General features: G+C 38.7%; 1 protein-coding gene across 1 annotated transcript in view; it reads right to left on the bottom strand.

The window, feature by feature from the left end:
* Positions 1-422: 422 nt before the first annotated feature.
* CNGB3 (cyclic nucleotide gated channel subunit beta 3) overlaps positions 423-22,914 on the bottom strand; it is an 81,363-nt gene continuing 58,871 nt past the window's right edge. The window contains exons 8-18 of the mRNA XM_087706891.1: positions 22,605-22,691; positions 21,280-21,344; positions 19,822-19,944; positions 12,974-13,115; positions 11,702-11,861; positions 11,050-11,147; positions 9,461-9,544; positions 7,061-7,179; positions 4,331-4,477; positions 2,726-2,897; positions 423-1,215 (exon numbers count right to left, since the gene is read on the bottom strand). Coding sequence (XP_087563017.1) covers positions 901-1,215; positions 2,726-2,897; positions 4,331-4,477; positions 7,061-7,179; positions 9,461-9,544; positions 11,050-11,147; positions 11,702-11,861; positions 12,974-13,115; positions 19,822-19,944; positions 21,280-21,344; positions 22,605-22,691 — 1,512 coding nt within the window. The 3' untranslated portion in view covers positions 423-900. The remainder of the gene's footprint in view (positions 1,216-2,725; positions 2,898-4,330; positions 4,478-7,060; positions 7,180-9,460; positions 9,545-11,049; positions 11,148-11,701; positions 11,862-12,973; positions 13,116-19,821; positions 19,945-21,279; positions 21,345-22,604; positions 22,692-22,914) is intronic.

Here is a 22,914-nt window from a genome sequence, read left to right as displayed (position 1 = left end):
CCCAGTCACATGGCTGACAAGCCACTCCCACCTGGTCACATGTCCAGCAAGCCACTCCCACAAAGCAGGCCACACCTACAGAAGAGGTTCTAAAAAATTTTGAAACCCACCACTGCTACGGACCACCAAGGTCTTCTAATTCAAGATTTAAAGCACTAGATTGCATCATGCCTTTGTGAACACTCTGTGACAACATCATGGCCTCTCCAGGGGTCTGCTCTATGTTGTCATTTGGAAATGTTTTTAATGTCTCAGTGGCATTTATTTCTGAATAAGTCATAGCACACCCTTAAACACAATCCACCACAACTTATTTTTAGTTGTCCCTTCTAGATAATATATGATGGATGATTCTGGAGGCTCATCATTTACCTAAAACACTATACTTTTATTTTTTAAATCAGTTTTTTTAAATAAAAAAAAACAATGGGTAGATTTGCAGAATACACTTGCAAAGTGCAGTATGCAGCTAACTGGGTCATTGAAAAACAAAGCATGTCACAGAAATCTGGAAACATAGTCAATTGTGTTTCAGGACTGAGTCTGAACAATCCTCAATAAGTATAAATTAATATTGGGTTATATTTTAAGCCAGCCAGCCAGCTAGCCTGGACAAGAAAATGAGATGAAAGGACTATAAATTGTTTGATCAGCAATCAGCAGCAGAATGATCACATTTTCTACTTTCAAATTATTCTTGAGGTCTTATAGTTGATATTCGCCTTATAATTTACAATGAATGCAGTATCACTAACTCTCTACTAGCCTTTTTATTTATGTTTGTGGAACAAACAAAAGAAATCTGAGATGGGCTACACTTTTGAACCAGAAAATAAGATAATCTGAGAGCTTCACTGTGCTTGAGATGTCACATACTGAATGTATAGTAACATCCAGTGGTTAAGCTGGCTTTTTGTCTTTGACTTCAACAGTAAGGATCTCTCCTTCCCCTGCTACGTTTGAAGGAGTCATGCTGATAACAAGTGACTCTTTATTGATGCCAGACAGCACTGATGGCTGTGGTGAAGGTTTTGTGACTGGCTCTTCTTTAGGAGCACTGGACTCAGCTTTGGTTTCTTGGACTTTAGTCTTGGGCTCTTCAGCTGGTTTTTTTCCCTGTGGATTTGGCTTGGCATTTTCTGTCTTCTTTTTTTCTGCCTTTTCTTTTTCTTCCTTCTCTTTCTTTTCCCGTTCTTCCTGGGCTTCCTTTTCTTTCTAAAAAAAAGATTAAATATTGACTTAACTTTTTCTACCATCTTTCCGTGTTATTTGCTCCTTTTGTCTGCTTATTCTTCCTCCATATTTTCCCTCTAAACATAGACTAAATATATTAGCAACAGCAATAGCAGTAGCAATTAGACTTATATACCACTTCATAGGCTTTCAGCCCTCTCTAAGTAGTTTACAGAGTCAGCATATCGCCCCCACAATCTGGGTCCTCATTTTACCCACTTCAGAAGGATGGAAGGCTGAGTCAACCCTGAGCCGGTGAGATTTGAACCGCTGAACTGTTGAACTAGCAGTCAGCTGAAGTGGCCTGCAGTACTGCACTCTACCCACTGCGCCACCTTGGCTCTTATTAAATAAGAATGCTTAATTGTGTAACCTCACAGCTTTGTCCATAGTGACCAGAGAAACGCAGACTTCCAAGCACAGTTAGTAAACAACCCTTTCTCACTTCAAAGTGGTTTTCTGGTCATAAAGTACAGTAAATGATTGGCTGATTGATATAGCACCTGGACCCCTTCACAAATTCTGCTAACTACTAAGACAAGAGACTGCTACATAAACTGTCTTAGAATTTCCCAGAAGTGAGTTTGACCATAAACATCTCTAATTATTATTTATTTCTACCAGAATAATTTTTAAATTATTTTTTAAAACCAGTCATTTATATAACAATTTGAGCATTTCCCAATATCTCTAAATCTTGAGGGAATACCTGATATCTGTCTATTCAAACATTTTTCACTCGTATAACTAAAAGATTGCATGCCTTCTATAGCATCAGTAAGGTATACTATCTAAATATAGTTTTACACTTAAATCAACCTTTTTCAAAAACTTGTTTTGCAGACCACACAATAAGTTTTATATTTAAAGCAAGTTTCAAGTGTTGTGTATGAAAAGTGCTCTTTAACCCCAAAGCAGGGATCAAACTCGATTTCATTGCGGACCACATCAGGGTTGCATTTGACCTGGGGGGGGGGAGGGCTGGGGGGGGCATGACCAGCTTGATGTCACTCATGTCAGTGGCACCTGTGGTGACCCTAGCACTTTGCTAGTGAAAATGGGCACCCAAGGTCTGTTTTGACTGCAATGACCTCCTGCAACCCTCTGCCAGCAAAAAGGAAGCTGGGGAGTACCGCCCATGTCTCTTGTGAGCTCCATTTTCAGTTGCAATGGCCTCCTGCAACCTCTGTCAGTGAAAATGGAGCTCAGGAGTGCCACATGCAGCCCTCCCAAGCTCCGTTTTTGCTGGCAGAGGCACTGTGGGCCAGTCTTTCACTTTTTCCAGGGTGGCCCCATGGGCCAGATCTAACCACCCCATGGTCTGGATTCAGTCCCCGGCCCTTATGTTTGCCACCCCTGCCATAAAGATAGTTGCAAAATTAATTTCTGAAATCATTTTTACTAATTGCTAATGTCCTGAATTTTAGGTATTTGTTTAATTTGATCCATTTTCTGTCTTTCTTGTTTTATACTGGCTATGAAAGATACATACCAGGGCCTCGTTCTCTTTCTTCACCCTGCTAATTGCAGCTAAAATGCCTCCTTTCCCACCAGTTAATGCTTTGAGCATCATAGGTGCTTCCGCTTTAGCCATAAGGAGAGCTAGACCCTTTACAGATGGTGCTGGTGGTCCAGTAGGTTTTCCTGCTTTCTTCAAAAGTGCTCTAAATTGTAGAAAAAGAAGAGGGTGGGGAAAAATCATCAAATATAGCATCAAATGCTTCTTAATGATTATTCTAATCTCCGTTAAGTCTTCCAATCCTATTTTCCTAATTAGTCAATGAAATGCAGCAACTTCTGCTGGACACTTGGGACTCATCTTATGCCCTATCTTTGTTTCCATTATTTTTAACATTACATTTTTTTATTTTATCTCTCCCTTGTTTCCAAGTCAAGAGTACCGTATATGGTTGTCTTCTCCTTTTTCCATTGTCAGTTGTTATCATGACAGTTCATTGCCCAGTTAGCTGGATGGTTGAGACTGGATTGGGCATGTTTGCCTACTTATCAACTCCTTCCTAAGGACCAAGGATAGAGAGGTATTTCTTTTTCATGGTGTCAAAGTTATCACCACAGGATGTCAAGCTATTCCAGATGAAGCTGACTTTTGCAATTGATCGATGGAGATTTTGGCAATGCCGATCGTATTCAAGTGGTGTTCCAGACATTTTGGAATTGTAGCCAAGAGTACCTATTACTATTGGGATTATCTTTGCTTTCTTGTCCCATTGTCATTCTATTTTTATTTGTGGGTCTTTATGTTTTATTATCTTTTCCAGTTCTTTCTTTTCTACTTTGCTGTTGCCAGGTACTAGTATATTCATTATCCAGACTTTTTTGGTCTTTATTTTTGACAATTGTTAAGTGTGGGATATTATGTGCCAGGTGCTTCTTGGTTGGAATTCTAAAGTCCCAGAGCTTTTTATCATCTTCATTTTCTTTCTCTGTTTTGTGGTTCCACCCAGTTCTTGGTTATAGGCAAACAGGATTTCTTGTAGATCTTCCAATGCACAATTGTTTTTATTATTGTTATTATTTAAATGAACAATTCTGTTTTGCCTGTGCATGGGTAATTTCCATCTCAGTTGACAAAAAAAATCCCACACATTCAGTACCTAATTGTAATATTACTCAGAATATAATGCTACTTTGCAGTAAGAATCTCTAAGTAGCCCCATGTAGTGTTCACATAAAACAGTAACTTTTAAACCTTTTGTTTAGAATGATGTTTTTTTTTAACTTGGCAACATTAAGATATACAGACTTCAACTCTCAGAATTTCCCAGTCAGCATTTTGGCTGTGGAATTTTGGGAGTTGGATTTAGGATTTAGATTGGATTTATTACATTTATATGCCGCCCTTTTCCCCGAAGGGGTTGAAGTCTACCCATCTTTATTAACTTTGAAGAACTTGGTTTAGACCTATAGTTTTTAACATATTAATCTTGAATTGTTTCTCTTCCAGCACTAATCATGCTTCTCCTTTAAAATACTGCAACTATAATACTAACATTATGGCTAAGATATACCATAGTAATGTATCAAAACACTTATCACAGCAACAATTTTTCTATTCATAGACATAAAAAACACATACTTTCCCTTCTTTCTCAAGTGCCTTTCAGATTCAGGATAGTGCACAAGGATTTCATTCAGTGTCTTCTTATCAAGAATAAAAAGATTGGCAAATCCATAAGCAATCACATTTGCAGTTCGCCGATTTCCTCCACTGGCTGCTAATAGGCTGAAAGACAAAAGAAACAGGCATACCTCTGTTTATAGTTAGCCATCCTGTAACAACTTTTCCTATACTTTGAATATTTATCTTTATCAGTATTTGACTGGGGGGGGGGATTTATGCCTGTTATGGATTTTATTTATTTATTTAATTTATTTATTATTATATGCACTCTTTCTATTAGTTTTATTTATTTTTGTATTTTTTTTGAGTTTGCAGTTTATTGTTTTGAATAAAATAAAAATAAAAAATTGTGACACAAATGCTATATCCTCCAATGGGATCTTCTCTGTTCCAATTCTCTCTGATGTTCTTCACATGAGCAACTCACCAGGGTTTAACTTGAGCTATTTCTAGCTTTGAATTTAGCATTGAATGGCGACAGTGGTGAGATTCAGCCAGTTTGCACCACTTCGGGAGAACCAGTTGTTAACTTTCTGAGCAGTTTGGTGAACTGGTTGTTGGAAGAAATGATTAAGGCAGAGAACCGGTTGTTAAATTATTTGAATCCCACCACTGAATGGTGGGAAGCAGAAGGCTAGCATTCTTTGGAGCAGACAATCTTTTTGGGAGGTGAACTACCACTTTCAGCCGCAACCAATAGTTGGTAGGAAACTACTTTCTGTCTGTTTTGTTTGAATGAAATGAAATTAATACATTATAAATTATCCATCATTCAAGCAAAGCACCATATGAGACATGCATAGTAAGAGGGAAAAGGTAATTGCATTCAGAGAAGCCAAGAGTTACTAATGTCCCCTTTCCTTAATCTATGAGTTATTCATATAAATCAGGACTATTCAGAGTTCACTTTTGTTAGTACAATATTAGAGTGAACAAAATCATTTTTTGAAAGTATTAGATCAAGCTTGAATTATTTGTGATCATAAATCTAAACTAATCCCGATAGTTTTTTTTATTCTTGCATGTGAAAACACTTTACATGAAAGACAATTTATGTTTAGCCTATTGGGAAGGCATCACAATCTGGTCTCATTAAGATAAGACATTTGAAAGAAGGTAAAAGGGATAAGATAATTGGAATTAAAGTATATCATTGTGAATAAAAACCTATTACTGGTCTCTAATTACCTTCTTGGTATATTGTTCGAATTTATATGCCACTTTCATTTTTTTTATTGAAAAATAAAATAAAACAAGTCCAAACTAGCTTTATCCACATTAATGCTGTCAGATACACTGGAATTCTCAATAAGATAGCCTGGGAATTTTTGGCTGGGAATTATTTCAACAGAATTGGAAGCACTATCTTTAACTTAAAATTTACAGGAAGGGCCCTAGCCAGTGATAGATAATATGCTCTGAGGGAGATGGGTAGTTTAAAAATATGAAATATATATACATGCTTGGAATCTGTTACCTGCGTGCTAACTCTCAAGAAGAAAAAGATTTCTGCACAAGAATTGGGGAGCCACTGCCAAACAAAATGCTATTGAACCCCTCTATTATTATGACAGATGCAATAGCCATTGAAAAGGATTTTTATGGTTTTGTATGCCACCCAGAGATTAGGTAGCTCTGCTAAATTTAAATAAATAAAATAAATAAATAAAACTAAATAGATAAGAAAAATCATATTATATTATGTTCCAGCTGTTCTGTATAAAGCTAGAACTAGTGCAAACAAGTCAGAGTCCATGCAAATGTATATATTCATATATATTCCTATATATATATTTGTATATATTCCTATACAAAATAAAAAGGGATATGTTTACTGAAGTTATATATTGATGAAATGTTACTTCAAATATGACTGGGGACATTCTTTTATAGTCTTTTACACACTATAAACGTACAGGGACAATTTACAGCCTGATCTGATTTCTACTGGTCTAGTAATATTAGAAAACCTTTTCTGACTCATTCATAATGCTGAGTGTTATTAGAAAAAAAAACTTAGAGCTTCACCATAACATTAAGTGCCAAATGGTGTGTGTGTGTGTGTGTGTGTGTGTGTATGTGTGTATATAATTTGATTAGAATGAGATGAAATGTTCAGGGAAGTAAAAACATGTGCAAGGATTAAGTTAATTCACTTTCACATTTTGCATACTATTCCTTTATAATTCTCGTTCTTAAAGTTATGATAACTTTTGAGGTTAATAAGGATAGTGAGATGATTACAAGGGGATGAAGTGTGCTGTATTTCACAGAATTAGTGCATAGGTTTTCAGATGTCATCATCTTCTCAACATATCAGTTGCTTCTCAGAACATTTCTGCAGTGTTCCGAGTAATATTTGGCTGGTTAGCTTGACAGAGGCAAGGACCTTTAGTTTCTCCAATAACTCCACCCCTTATGCTATTGAACACACAGAACAAATTAGCTAGGTCAAAATGGAAAAAGATGGTGGAAGATGTGGCTTACAGATTAAAGACAGGAGGAATTCAGTCAAGAACTTTATATCTTGGTTCCCGTCAGACAATATGGAGAAACTCTCGTGTGCACTGATCTGTGATGGAAGAAACATTTCCTCTCTGGAAATGATATTCATATAATAATTTATTAAAATAGCTATTTGTTTAGCTCTCTGAAAAAAATCACAAGATGAACAAAGAAGAATACCTGATTTCTCCAAACACAGCTCCAGCTTTCAAGGTGACTAGGACTTTAGTGCCATCAGGACCTCCAAGTACTTGAACTCCACCATGTTTAATGATATACATTTCTCTACCAATTTCTCCCTAAATGCACATGACGGGGCAAAAAACATATCAGGAATCATATCCAATTATGTTGGATGCTATCTGAAGAAGAATCAGAGTTAAACATAAAATCCCATTTTCAACTGGTGAACTTCCCACAAACTGAATTCCTTCTCTCCACAGCAATGTTTTTCAAACTTGGGAACTTTAAGATGTGAGGGATTCAACTTCTAGAATCATGCTGGCTGCGGAATTCTGGGAGTTGAAGTCCACATGTCCTAAAGTTCCCAAAGTTGAGAAACAGTGTTCCACAGAATTGGCTACTGAAACAACTTTCTTCTATGTGGTAAGACCATTCATCTTTTCCCAAAGTTTATATGTATTATTATTCATTATAATTTTAGATGAGGACTGAGAGTGTTCTGGACTTCTAAATTGGATTACCTATGGTAAACTATAGAGTACAATATCACCTTAATTTTCTTGGACAGCTAAGCAGCTTTCAGTATCTTTGACCAATTTAGAACTGTTGAACCTAGAAGACATTGTACTGCAATGAACCTAAACTTTTTTCTATAAGAAGTAGATACTTCTACTTCTAATAGGTACCTGGTTTAGTTAGTATTACTTTGTAATCAATTTTGAGCATGTTTTTAGTGAGTTGGTCTTTATTTTTCTTCTTCTGCTAGCCTGTGTTATAAATTTAATGTTATAACTTGCTTTCCTGAAGACTCATGTATGAGATTTTTTTAAAATGTTAATTTAATTATAGTGGGAAATGAAGAATTGTTTACATATGCAGTAATTATTAGGGCTATTATGTCTGGATTGCAAAAACATGGATAGCTGTTAGAGATGGAAAACTCACTCTTTACTGGTATCTAATATGGACTTTTGCAGATCAGTTAGGAGATCAGTTCAAAACAAAGCTAATGCTTACACTGTAGAAAGAGATGTGAAACTGAGTAGGAGGTACATTTCATTCTTTTCAGCACTAGCTTTTTATGCCATATGGAAAAATTGATGGCTCTGAAGCTTAAGATTTGTATCTTGGCTTCAAGTCTAAACATGGATTGCCTAAAGAAATTCTCTGTCTTAAGAAATGTGAATTAATTTGATATCCCCCTTTTTTGCAATTTCTTGTTAACTAGGAAGATTAACCTTCATGGAGTTTATTCTAATAGAGTGAATCAACTTTTTCCTAATAGATGGAAGTCTGCAGTAAATATCTATTTAAATTCACCTTCTTTCAGTCTTCAAAGCAAGAACAGGAATAACAAAGCAGACAAATGAAACAATGCACACTCAAAAGTAAATCAGCATTTTAAGTATTTTCCTAATGATCATTTGCATAATTTCAAAGGGGAAATCAAGAATAATCAACCAACCAAAGCATCTGCTGTTTCTTGCATATTTACCAGCTCATTTGTGAGTTGATTAGCATTCAAATGAAGCCAATTATACCTGGACAAATAAAACTGAAAATTCTAAGCTTGTGTGATATATATATATATATTCCAATCAAGGTAATTGAGTGCGCTATAAAAGAAAAATAGCATACAACTGGGACATATCTATCATATATATAGTTAGGATGGTCCAGTGACTTGAACATTCCTTTAGTGCCCAATGGATTTATATGTTTAACATATGTATTATGCTCTGTAAATAGCAGCTATGGAATACCTGTGAATTGGGACTCTACCACGTTGGCTTAGAAATTATAATTTTTTTTTCTAATATGCTAGCATCCCAATAAAAATTATCTTCCCAAAGTTGCTATTTGCTCTTGGAAATATGCTTCCATTGGCATCAATTGAAGCTTCTTCTTTGTGCCAAGCAGGTGAACAGTATTTTTTCATGGAACCAGAGCCAGAGTTAGGAAACTACTGACCTTGAGCTACTGAACACATGAATATCAATGCTGATTATTCTTGGCAGAACACAGCATATCTGTATCTCAATTTTTTTTTTTTTTCAGATGGCAAGTGACAAAGTTTTATAACTCAGCCTCATATGTCCTCCTGGGTATTATGGAGTATTTTTGTGCAAATTGTGGCTTCAATATTTCACTTCTAATGACATGTACCAATATATAATTCATATTTAAATACTAAACATTCATATTCTTTTTAAAATTATCCTATATTTTCTGGACAAAGTAAGAAATCTGAGAACATATGTGATGATCATGCTCTGTATTATATACAGTATATATGGTATGTAATTTTAATGTTAATTTTATTCGACATTCATTTTTGATCTACAGCAGAACTCCTTATTAGTTTTTTATTTTTTTAAAACAAATAGATTGCATCACCTTTTTGCACACATAGTCACCAGGTAAATACACAATGGATTTCAATCTCAGCAACATGTCGCATATCATTTGGGATTCACATTCCTGTTTAAAAGGAAAGACAAACCTCTTTCAGGAATATATTTAAGTGAAATCTTATCAGCAAAATTAAACAGTGGGCAGCTTCTGGTGGGGAATTTTGGTGAGCTAATGTTTCTGAAGGAGCAGAGAGGCATCATAACTGAGAACACCTGTTGGAAGATGGATTCTGATTGGAATAATCTCCCTAGATCAAACAGAGATTGTGAGATCTCCATATGCATTCTGGGCAGCTGTTCCTCATGGATAAACGGCAGAAACAGAAAGTTTTTGCAGTCAGATAGGGAGCTGAGCTGCTGGCAGTGCTGGAATCCCATCTATGCTCACAGTTTTAAAAAATATTGAAAGGAGAATTGAAGGAGATGGAAATGGAGTGCTCAGAAGAAACTACACAAAAAAATTGCAAAAGATGCAACAGGAACTGGAAAAAAATGATAATGAAATTGATACCATCTGAGTATTGATCTTTTCAAATTTTTGGCCTAATTATGTATTACAAAAGTTTAACATGAAATATAAATGGAACAAAAGCTCTTCAAAAGAGGAGAAATATAATTGAAAATCTTAAAACAAGATAATTTTCTCACAAACGACTAATATCAAGGGAAAAAAGATGCAAAATATTTGGCCTATAAAACTTTGGCTTTCATTTTTTGTGTGTAGAAAAATTTAAGTTTTTTTCAATGTGATTATTTATGTGGTAATTATTTTATGAGAACCACAGCCAAGCAAGGTAAAGGTAAAACATTGACAACAATTTTACTCTTGTGGTTGTTTTTTGTGAGAATCAAGCTAAATAATGGAGAACAGCTAGGACACATAGAAGCATTGTTGTCCAGTAATTCCAGGTCTTTGCCGCTATTAGATCAAGCTCAGTCACTACTTCCATGTATCTTATGTCTTTCCTATCTTAATCTAAGCCAACATAAAGAAACAGATGTCCATTTATCTAACTGTTGGAAGCAAAGATTGGAATAGGAAGAGTTCAAGGAATAACTGTTTGCTATGTGGTATGAGTTAGTTCCTTTACTGTAATGGCCTCCAACATTTTGGGCACCAGGGACCAGTTTCATGGAGAGAGATTTTTCAGTAGACTGGAGGGCGCATGGTTTTGTGTGCTGCCTGCATCCGGTGGATGGGGCTTCGCTTGTTTGTGCAGCCCAGTTTCTGACATGCCATGGACCAGTGCCTTTCCATGGACTGGGGGTTGGGGACACCTGCTTTACTGAACCTTCTGGATGGATCAGCATCTTACATGATCCTAGTACCATCAGGGTGATGACTCCAATAGCTGCAATATCTCACTTTGATGATCAAATGTATTTGTAGAATCTCTATGGATTGTTCTTATTAAGCCACTGGTAAGAACTTGATGATCCTCACCAACCCCTTAGTAATTGCTGTAATTTGATTATATCTGTTGTAGTACAAACTGAACATGCTTGTTATAATTGTTTGCTATACATTTTTTTGCTAATGTTAATTGTTGCACTACACAAAGTTCTACTGACTTTGAACAAATCGACTTTCCGGACAATAGCAAAATTGACATCAGTAGCAATGTCTAGCTGCATTTTTCCAGGCATCTGCTCCAGTAATTCTGATTCATCTGCAAGACAAAATGATAAAAGGTGGTTTATTCTATTGGTGTATACTGAAAAATGATTCCCCCCCCCCCAGTGATTTGAATGTAGGTTTCAGAAATCCATCATGGCAGGTTGTGTCCAAAATGTCTGTCTGCCTATGCAGAGTTTATTTGACCCTTTTATACAATTTCATCAAGCGGAACAGAGCATAGACAGCAACAGTATTGTTTTTGGTTTACTCCCTCTTTTTTCCCTTGTGAATCCAGAAGGCCATCCCAGCCAAGGTTGAATCTCACATAACTCCCTGATATGGCCTGTCTCTGTTCGGTGAGATCATTGGTTAAAAGAGAAACGGCTACTGAGACCATGGCAGTTTGCTGCGCAGGTCTCTACGTAACCTTACTTCTCATTCCTACATAGAATAATGGCGACTCATCATATCATCTGAACTCAGTTGTTTAAGTGATATTATTCAGTGAATGTTAGCGCCAACTTTCTAATCCTTTTCAATCAAACCAAATGAAACTGGTATTCCCAAAACAGCGGACTCAGGAAAAGGAAACATTTTGAATTTTACCTAGCATTCCTTGTGAATCCCACGTATACTCATACCATGTTCGAATACGATTCTGAACAAGCCATGGAATTGTATAAGTATTCATGTAAGCAACTGTGTCATCCATACAGGCACGATAATAGTTTTCCCCTGCTGTTGCTGCTCCAATAATATCACGCATCTGCAAATATCAGCCATTATCATTATATGTTATATTATAATAGGATCTTGCTAACAAAATTTTAGTTGCAATACAAATTGCTGTCTATGTAGTTTGTACTGGCTTTTCTAAGTTTCCATATTATTTTATCTTAGAATATATTTTAACAGTTTATTAATTCACTAATTGAAAAGAAGGTCATTTAATAAATCGAACAGAGAGATCTGTGATATAGTAGATTATTTTCTATTTTAATTTAGGATTTTCTATTTTGGCAGTATTTATTTCCACCACTTTTCTTTTTGGATTTTAACTTGAAATCTGCATGTGAAGCATATGCACTGCAAGTAAGAGCTCTTTTTCATAACCAAACTAAAATGTTGTTCACCACCCTTTGAACTAGCAGAAAATTATACTGGCCTAAAATTCTTTATCTCTTATGATAATAATGAATAACCCATATTCTTTAAAATCCTTATCCTGCCACAGGCATGGTATCATCCAATTGTGCTGTTCTTATTTATTGTCCACAAGACATCATTCAAGAAAGGCAAGGATCTTAGGAAGAAACTTAAAGTATTTCAACTGCTTTTAGAAGAGACAAGAAGCAGTACCACACAACCTTTGTAAAGATATTGAAGATGGAAACAAATCTGGGAAAACAAAGATCTTGGGACTGACGATGATATTCAAATCTCAATTAGGTATGCTAAGGGATGTCAATAAGTATTTCAAAGAAGATCAATGAGAATGGAAGGAATGTTGTATAGTAGAGAAAACAAAGTCCTAGAAAACTTGGAGGATAATCTATATCAGGCGTGTCCAACTCATGTTGTCACAGTGGCAACATGTGATGTATTGGGACTTTTTCCCCCTTCACTAAGCTGAGCATGGCATGACCAGTGCATAACACATCTGGCCTGTGGGCTGGGAGTTTGACAGCCCTGGTATACACATACAAGAAATCCTAACACTAGAACAGAATAACAATGTTGGAGGGGATCTTGGAGGTCCTACCACTAGAAGATGTTCAGTCTACACTGTGATCATTACCAAGTTGGTAGGCTACAGGAATTGATGGAATATCTATAGTAATATGGCAAATACAGTAACACAGTAATATTTTTGTTTACCTGGCCAATCAAACTGGAGAATACAAAGACACCTGAGAAAAAATTCGTAAGTTGAAAGCATATTTCAAACAAAGTGACTGGTTCTGGTAGTCCACCAATAGTAATCAAAGTGCGAACAGCCCAGTAGTAACATCTTAGATACCTGTAGATATAAAACAATTACTGATATCATTATTTTTCTACAATGGTTGTACTGAATATTAACATTCAGAGTAAGGAATAATGCTTTTTTCCAAAGCAGTTAATCATGGGAATAATAATAATAATAATTAGGTAATGAAGCACAGAGATTTTCACTACTATTTTATCTAGATAAAGAGTAATTAAGAAATTGTGTACCCTGTAAGAGTAGCTGTCTAGTTGTACAAATCGAGCACTAAGCATACAACCAATAATGCAGATATGTTCTAGTCCAGTGATGGCGAACCTTTTCAGCACCGAGTGTCTTGAACATGACCCTGAAGAGGAGCTGCCCAGTTGGCATGCATGCCAGAAAATGAACTTCTGGTTTTTGGCGCGCACATGCACATCGGCCAGCTAGTCTTCTGGTTAATGGCATGCATGCATGCACAACAATCAGCTCATGCTCACACTGGAAAATGGAAGACTAGTTTCCAGAACTGCCGCATGCATAAAGGCCAGCTGATCATTGCATATGCATGCATGCCAGAAACCTGGAAAAGGGTGATGCTGCATGTGCCAGGCAACATGGCTTTGTTTGCCACTTCGAGCAAGCATGCCATAGGTTCACCATCATGGTTCTAGTCAGTTACATGGATGTAGGTTTTTTTGTAGATCAGAATCTAAATTGACCAAGGCAAGAAAGATTATGACTGGATTTATTAGTCAAACTATCATCTCCAAGGCATCAATGGTGACATCAATGGTGAGGTGCGAGCAAGGATGAATGTAGCCTGGACCCGTTGTTGAGAACTCATATGAATGCCAACCTGTCTAAGACAATCATCCACCCTGTTGCACTCTATGGCACTGAATGCTGGGCAGCAACAACAGGAACCAAAGCTATCTCCATGCCATGGAAATGTAAATGCTCCATTGGATATTGGGCATCCCCCTTCTGGACCACATCACAAATGATACCACATTTTGTTGTGGCACCAATTATAGAGAAGATGAGAGAAGGGCGACTCCACTGGTATGGACATCGCCAGAGAGCAGCATCTTCCACCATAGCCAAGACTGCCTACTAACTAGAAGTCAATGGCTGGCAACCTGGCGTCCAAAACAGAGATGGCAAGACACCATCAACATAGATATGCAAGCCGCTGGCCTGCACCCTGGAGATGCAGCTGACCATGCAAAGTGGCACTCAATGATGCTAAAGCGGACCCTGCACCTGCGGGAATACGCTAGGAAGAAGATTTATTAAGCCAAACTAAGCCATGCTTTTAAATTGGCTTCTAAGCTGGGCTTCCAGATTTGTTTCAAATCAACCTGCATTCTTCTGGATAAGCTCTTAGGAAATTGCCCAAGTAACACTGTGACTGAGCTCACAGAGCCAAAGTTTGCTTTAATCATAGCTTGTTAAATCAATACTGCAACATGCTAAACCATAAACTTTAAATTTACTAATCATACTGAGTTCACATAATCAAAGAAACGATGCTATTGGTTTGTGTGCTGTGTGAATGTTGCCAATGTGATTGCCATCTTTAAATACCTGCAGAATAGCCAAGTAAACAATGGAGCAATGTGTATGTAACATAAAATGTATATCACACACCGTTTGCAGTGTTAGTTGACTGAATTTAATGTTTCTGTTCCTGGAAAAGCAGATGGGAAGAACGAGACAAAACAATAAATGATAGAAAAAACACCTCGTTCATGTAGCACAAAATACAGTGGGCCTGTCTGTGTCATAAACTAGCCAATAGGGCAGGTGCTTTGTCAGAGAAGACACAACTCCTGCTTCCCACAAGATAATTTCCTAATAGAAGGGAAAGTCCATGTTGTCCTTGCTAGATGTGATGGGATGAACAAAGGCTATGAGGCAGATGGTCCTGCAAGTACCTGAACCCGTGTGTGTGGAGCTTTATATGTTGCGAGTATGTTATGACCAGCAGCTTGAATTGCACCCAGATGCTCGCTGGTAACCACTATAGCTCAAGAGTCAGAGGTACCATGTGAGTGTGTAGCAAAGTGCCCAAACTTCCTACCCTGCTGCATTCTGGACCAGCTGTAGCTTCAAGAGTAACCAAATGTAGAATGTATTATAGTAATCAAGTCAGCTAGCAACTAATACATGAGTTATTGTGAGTAGGGCATCCCAATACAGAAACAGATTTTAATTTAATTTAATGCCACTCATCTCACAAATGTTGAAATGTCATCTCACAAATTTTATAGTGTAAAATACACAATATCAAAATAAAAACTCATAGCAGATGAGCATCACAAAAACAACTGCCGACAAACCCAAGAGACAGGCTACATCGCATACTTAGGACTCCAGGTCTGGTTAGAAAGCCTTGGTTTGGGGCCTTGTAACAAGCCAACAAGATCAGGGCTAGTCTAATCTCAGGTGGCATGGTGTTCCATAAGGTAGGCATCATGGCAGAAATGGTTTCTTCCAAGCCCTACACTCCTTAGTCAATAGCACCTGCCAATCTAGGTTGTAAAAAGGTTCTCTAGTCTAAGGTGACCAGATTTTCAGATTGGTAAAGAGGGACACCATTGACCGGGGGGGGGGGAGGCTTGATTAAAAATTTTATTTTTTGTCAAAAGGTCACCCCAGGACACTGAAACCAGCATAAATACAAGTCTGTTGCCAAAGAAAATTTTGATCACGTGACCATGAGGATGCTGCAACGGTCGCTAAGTGTGAAGCCTCTTGCTTATCTACCTTCACCTTATCCGTCTTCTGCTCTTTCCCTCTCTTCCTTCCTTTCTCCTTCCATCATTTCCTTTCCTCACTCACTCCCTTCCTCCTTTTTTCTCTTCCTTCCTCCTTCCATTCTTTCAGCTTCATTTCTTTTGCCTATCTACCTTCTCTGTCTTTCTGCTCTTTCCATTTCTCCCTTCCTCTTCGCTTCTGTTCCTTTCTCCTTCCCTCCTTTCCTATTTCTTGCTTCTTCCTTCCTTCTGCCTATCTACCTTCACCTTCTCTGTCTTTCTGCTCTTTCCCTGTCTTCCCCTTTCCTCCCTCCTTCCCTTCTTTCCTTTCTAGTTCCATCCTTTCTTCTTTCCTCTCTCCCTCTTTTTTTCCCTTCCTTCCCCCTTCCTCTTGCCTATCAACTTCATCCTCTTTGTCTTTCTGCTCTTTCCCTCTCTTCCCCTTTTCTTCCTACCTCCTTCCTTCTCCCTCCCTTCTTCTTTTTCTTCCTTTCTTCTTCCATCTTCCTCCTTCTCCTTCCATTCTTTCTCCTTCCATCCATCTTTCTCCTTCCATCTTCTCCCCCCTCCCTTCTTCTTTTCCTCCCCCCTCCCTCCTTCCTTCCTCTCCTTCCCTTTCTCGCACACAGGAAGGGGAGGGGGGCTATCTAGTCGCTTTCACAGCATAATTTCTTTATCTAACTTTTAAAAAACAGTGTGCAAATCAAACGAGATTTTCGTAACCTGCGAAGCACCAAGTTATATTATGTTGTTACAAATTCGCAGGTACTCCATTCTTTCTGATAGGGAACTACATTTCCCAAGATGCCTCAGGTCCTCAAAGCGCTGAACGCAGTTTTGCAATTGACTCCAGCGAAGCCCGGTAGCCGCCGGCTGGGGTGGTTGTCAGGGCGCTGCGGAGCGGACGCGCCGTTTGTTACTGCTTCCAGCAATCAAGACGGACAAGGGAAGCGACTGAAACGGACGCTGGCCGCAGGAGAGCGAGGCTGCTGCCAGCCGTTTCACCTCGCGCAGAGAATTTCCACTGGGTCCCGGGCGGCACAAGCCCGGGAAGTGAATGGAAGTTTTCTGCGTGACTGAAACAGAAGCCGCGGCAGGAGAGCGAGGCTGCTGCCGGCAGTTTCACCTCACGCAGAGAATTTCCACTGGGTCCCGGGGCTTCTGCCGGGCGGCACAAGCCCGGGAAGCGAATGGAAGTTTTCTGCGCGACTGAAACAGAAGTCGCGGCAGGAGAGCGAGGCTGCTGCCGGCGTTTTCACCTCGCGCAGCGAATTTCCACTGGGTCCCGGGCGGCACAAGCCCGGGAAGCGAATGGAAGTTTTCTGCGCGACTGAAACAGAAGCCGCGGCAGGAGAGCGAGGCTGCTGCCAGCCGTTTCACCTCGCGCAGAGAATTTCCACTGGGTCCCGGGGCTTCTGCCGGGTGGCACAAGCCCGGGAAGCGAATGGAAGTTTTCTGCGCGACTGAAACAAAAGCCGCGGCAGGAGAGCGAGGCTGCTGCCAGCCGTTTCACCTCGCGCAGAGAATTTCCACTGGGTCCCGGGGCTTCTGCCGGGTGGCACAAGCCCGGGAAGCGAATGGAAGTTTTCTGCGCGACTGAAACAGAAGCCGCGGCAGGAGAGCGAGGCTGCTGCCGGCCGTTTCACCTCGCGCAGAGAATTTCCACTGGGTCCCGGGCGGCACAAGCCCGGGAAGCGAATGGAAGTTTTCTGCGCGACTGAAACAGAAGCCGCGGCAGGAGAGCGAGGCTGCTGCCAGCCGTTTCACCTCGCACAGAGAATTTCCACTGGGTCCCGGGGCTTCTGCCGGGTGGCACAAGCCCGGGAAGCGAATGGAAGTTTTCTGCGCGACTGAAACAGAAGCCGCGGCAGGAGAGCGAGGCTGCTGCCAGCCGTTTCACCTCGCGCAGCGAATTTCCACTGGGTCCCGGGCGGCACAAGCCCGGGAAGCGAATGGAAGTTTTCTGCGCGACTGAAACAGAAGCCGCGGCAGGAGAGCGAGGCTGCTGCCGGCCGTTTCACCTCGCGCAGCGAATTTCCACTGGGTCCCGGGGCTTCTGCCGGGTGGCGGGAGCCCCGGAAGCGAGTGGAAGTTATCTTGATGACTGAAACGGACTCCAAACGGACTCCACAGCAGGAGAGCGAGGGAGCAGCCGCCCGAGAACTTCCACTCGGTTCCAGAGCTTTGCTGCCCATGCCAGCGCAGCACAGGGGCTGGCTGTGAACTCCGCAAAGGGGGAGAAGGAGGGCTGTCTCCTCCCCCCAGCGCCTCCCGATTCCCACCGGTACCAAATCATAACATGAACATGATTTACTCACCAGTGAGTAAGTGCAGCTGCAACCCCAAAACAAAGACGAAATGAAATGGGAGACTCGCGCAGACGTGCTCAGCTAAGGAGTCCAGCCAATCAGTGAGCTGGTTGGGATGGAAAATTTTCAGCACGTGGCGTGCTGAAAATTTTCCATCCCAGCCAGCTCACTGATTGGCTGGAGTCCAGGCCAATCCAATCAGCGGCAGGCTGGGCTGGCTTAAATTTGTAGGAGGTAAAAGGCTAAAAGCACGCTTTTTTTGGCGCTCGCCGCTCCCGCCCATCAGCTGCTAGCTTGCTGGGCTGGCTCATCTGGTAGGATAGAGAACAGAACGATGAGCCAGCCCAGCAAGCTAGCAGCTGATGGGCGGGAGCTGCGAGCGCCAAAAAAAGCGTGCTTTTTAAAAAAGCGTGCGGGACGCGGGAAAATGCATTGGAAAGCGGGGGTGTCCCGCCAAAAGCGGGACGTCTGGTCACCTTACTCTAGTCATATCTATTACCTGATAAATTAGAAGCAGATGTGAATGCAGAAAGCCCCCCAAATTATGTTTGAGGAGTTACTACCCAATTCAGAGATAAAAATTGCAAATCTCTGGATCCAGGGGGCTTCAGAATTCTACTACTTCTCTGTAGATTGCAACCTGGGGTAGTTTTAGACTTCCCCAGGTTGCAATCTAGCAAATCTAATTGTGCTTTATTTCTCACTTCCCAGTCCTCTCTTATATTCCTGTGAAATAAGCTTCCTGAAACTAAGGAAGTGTTTATCTGAGCTGTTTGCTCCCTTCCTCAGATTGTTTTGGGCTTGAGTCGTGCTGCTCACTGTGTCACTGTGAGAATGGATCTTGCTTATCGCTGTCAAGGTCATCTTTTCTATTCTCTGCAAAATGGCACCCTGTGTGCTTATATTACTGGAGTGTTCCCACAGGGTGTTGTGCAAGCATGATTTCTAAGCTCTCCAATTCTTCAGTTGGGGGCTCTGCATTTTGTGTGCTTTTACCTACTTTTCAGAATAGTTTTACTTACTGCAGATGTCTGACATTTGTAGACAGTAGGACACAGGGCTTGAGATTTAAGCTGTCTTTGGACATTTCCATAGTAACTATTCACTTTCTTAGAAATATATACTTCAGAGCATGTTATCTTCACTTCATCACACCCACCCATTCGTTTTAGTTTTCCTTCTGTGAATTTATGTATGATATGGCATCTCTTCCCTAGTCACTTCAAGCAGTCAATTATAATAAATACTGTTATCTTCCACAGACATTATCTTTTTTAAGAACATGTTTGCATATGACCTTCACTGTAAGTAAAGAAATGGTGGAATTAGATCCTATAAAGCCTCTTAAAAGGAAAGATATTGTCTCTTATGATCTGAATGATGCATTATTTATTGCATTTAGACTTCTTTGATCTTTTCCAAGTGGTAATTTTCTTATCACTTTACACAATGAGTCAGTTTAATTTATGAAGCCATGTGATGGCTAAATGATTGAGGAAAGAGATGAAATCATTAACATTCACTGATAAAATGAACCGGATGCTAACATTCACTGTACCAGTCTTCCATATAATAAGCACATTTTACTGCTGTTAAAACTGGAGCAAAAGGTTACCAGTGGAAACGTTTATGAATGTTTAGCATTTAATTAGGATGACAGGGGAAATGTAACATAAAACCACTTGCATGTTTCCTTCGCCATCATACACCCATTTGGTACTACCAAGTCCTTGATAGGTTGAAGCCCAGTAATATATGCATGCATTAATATGCAAGACAAACAACAAATATCCAATAGTTCGAATGACCCTGTGAAAGAAAGAAAGACCCAAAGTTTATGTAAGTTCTGAGATGCATTTTTTTTTCTGGGTTTGCTTTTTCTTAGGAAATTTTGATTTTGGTCAATAGTAACACTGACACCCACCCAATATTAACAGGATTTAAAAAAGCTACTAATATATTTTACTCTTTTGAAATTCAATTCCTATTTAACTGGTCTAGGGACACTAGTGAATTATGTTTCCAGGAGGATAACACAGCTGGCTAATTAAATTTACATTGGATATTTGGAAATAAACATTTGTTTTCGTGAAATAATATTTGGTGGAAGCTGTTGATGTTAAAATCAGAAATCCTCAGACTAGAGAGATTTGAAATGAAAACATATTCTCGTTGCCTCCCAAGGACATTGTTTATTGAGAGGCAGTCTGGTCTGATGGTTAGGGTACCAGGCTAGAAAACGGGAAACTATGAGTTCAAGTCCTGCCTTAGCCATGAAAGCTGGATGTCTTTGGGCCAGTCATTCTCTCTCAGCCCAACACAACTCACAGGCTTGTTGTTGTGGGAAAATAGGAGGAAAATGATGTGGCTTGCTGCTTTTTGCTATTTGTAAAAATAATAAATAAATTAGATAAATTGTAAAGCCCCACGTGGTTGACAAATTCAAGCAGAAACACTGATTTCAAAAAGGCATATTTAATGTGCTAGCCAGAGCAAAAACATAATCTTGAAGACTGAAAGAGTACCTACCCAGGCAGATTTACAGTAAGTCAATTAAGACAGAGACTCTTTGAAACACTTTTTTTCCATACCTCTAAATCTAGGCTGTGTTGCTGCTTTTCAGTTAAAACTACCTTGACTGTTTTTACAATATCTGGAGTAGTCTATCACAGCAATCAAAATTCTAACAAAGAATCTTTTGCCACAGATACGTGGGAAGAAAAAGGCAATAATTAATACACACACAGACACATCTCTGAATGAACCATAAATCCTTTTGTTGTGTGAAGTAAAGATTCTATCTAGCAAAGTTTTGTCTGAGAGTCTTATGCTAAGACTAGCCAAGCCCAGGTATGAAACCTGACAGATTTTGCTAAGTATTGTAGATTCCATTATATCACACCGGAACTTAATTCTGGTAACATAAATATTGTTCATTTAAATGTCAAAATCTAGATTTCCCACAAGACTCTAGACTTTATAACATGTTCCATGTGATTGCATGAATTGTTCCATTACAGATTGCAGATAAAGCTGCAGAAAACTATAGAAAACTGCATCTTCCCCCTCCTCATCATCATTCCAAAATATTAAAATATTAATGAAGACTATACTATGTGATACTATAACATTGGTGACACATACCTGTAGATGTATGCTTTATCCATTACTGCCTCTAACTTGTCATTGAATTCAAAGAATGTGAGATACTAAATATAAAACAAGAAAAAGTAAAACGACCTCTATAATGCATTTTTCTCATAAATTGCCTACCTGTTCCCTTTTTTATAGGGGAGGTGATGTTTTTTTTCCCCTGATAGCAAATCAGTGTTTTTGACACTGTTGTTTTATTCAGTTAACCAAACTTTCCTGACTAAGTTTTGCTGATTATATTTATTCATGACTTGATTTTTATATAATTAGCTTTTTGAAAGCGAGACAATTGTCTGAATAACTTCTTCTTAAACTTTGCAAATTAAAAAGCATCTTTAATCCATTAATTTGAAATTAAATTAGATAAACAGATCATGAGTCAGGACACCTCTCACCCCAAAAAGTACAGAGTCTAAAAATCATGAATAAGTACTTAATTTGCAGCATTTACATAATGAAATCATCTTACATATATAAATTTACCCTTGACCTCTTCTGTGGATGCTCATGCCTATCTTTCCTGCTGCTTTTTAAATATTTATTTATTCATTTATTTTTAAAGGAAACCGATATACGTATTGCATATATGCAATATCAGTCACAGCTATTATACTTTACATGAATAGTTTTGGGATCCACAGGCATCTTAAGAAAGTAAAAACAGTAAGTAGTTATACCCACATGCATCTTCATTCCCTCCTCAAAACACAAACAGGCAAACATTGAAAATCAAAGATAAAAATATTTGTAGAAGCATTTTGAGACAGAAATTTCACAGCAGCAATTTTGTAAATATCCCCAAAGGGAATAAAATCTAGTCCACATTCCAAATGTACCCATTAGCCTAAAGAAGTGTTTCTCAACCTCTTCAAATTTAAGACGTGTTGACTTCAACTCCCAGAATTCCCTAGTCTGTCCACATATCTTAAAACTGACAGGTTTGAAAAACTCTAATTTAAAAATGTCTTTGTAAATCTAACTGAACACAGTGAGACCTATTTTTAGATAAACTTGTACAATTACATTTATACTGTAAATTTACATTGTAAATTTACATTGCAAATTTACATTAATATTAATTCATAAAATAAATGTCTCCTAGTGTCCAACATTAGTGTATAACATTTTAAAATTCATTCAGAACTGAAAGAAATGAATGAGCTTTTTTCCTCAAAGAAAAATATTTGAAAGATACTAGGAAAGCGTGTGGCATGTTTTCATTTTGAATTGGTCTCATCCCCAGTGTGATCAATGAACCATAAGGAATATGAATTTTATCCCAGGATTAAGAGTAATAATAGATAATCTCTTCTTACCTTCATTATCCTGTTTACTCTAAATATTGCACTGATTCCAAATATAACGTATAAAACATCAAATGGAATTACTGAAAATACATCAAGCTGGTGAAGCAAACAATTCAGTTAGTCTTGCTTAAATTAATATTAATCTAATACTTGTATTAAAAGTTACTCAAAGTTTTGATTATTAGGGGGAAAATGTTATGATAAAGGATACAGTCAAATAAAGGAGGGATAATGATAACAACATATGTATGTATGTATGTATGTATGTATGTATGTATGTATGTATGATACAACATAAGGAAATTGGATGTAAATTGTA

Source organism: Thamnophis sirtalis, unplaced genomic scaffold (assembly GCF_051295495.1).
Source record: "Thamnophis sirtalis isolate CommonGarterSnake01/CBP01778 unplaced genomic scaffold, rThaSir2_p1.2 scaffold_2, whole genome shotgun sequence".
NCBI classification, from domain to species: Eukaryota; Metazoa; Chordata; class Lepidosauria; order Squamata; family Natricidae; genus Thamnophis; species Thamnophis sirtalis.
This window is presented reverse-complemented; position numbering and strand designations above follow the sequence as displayed.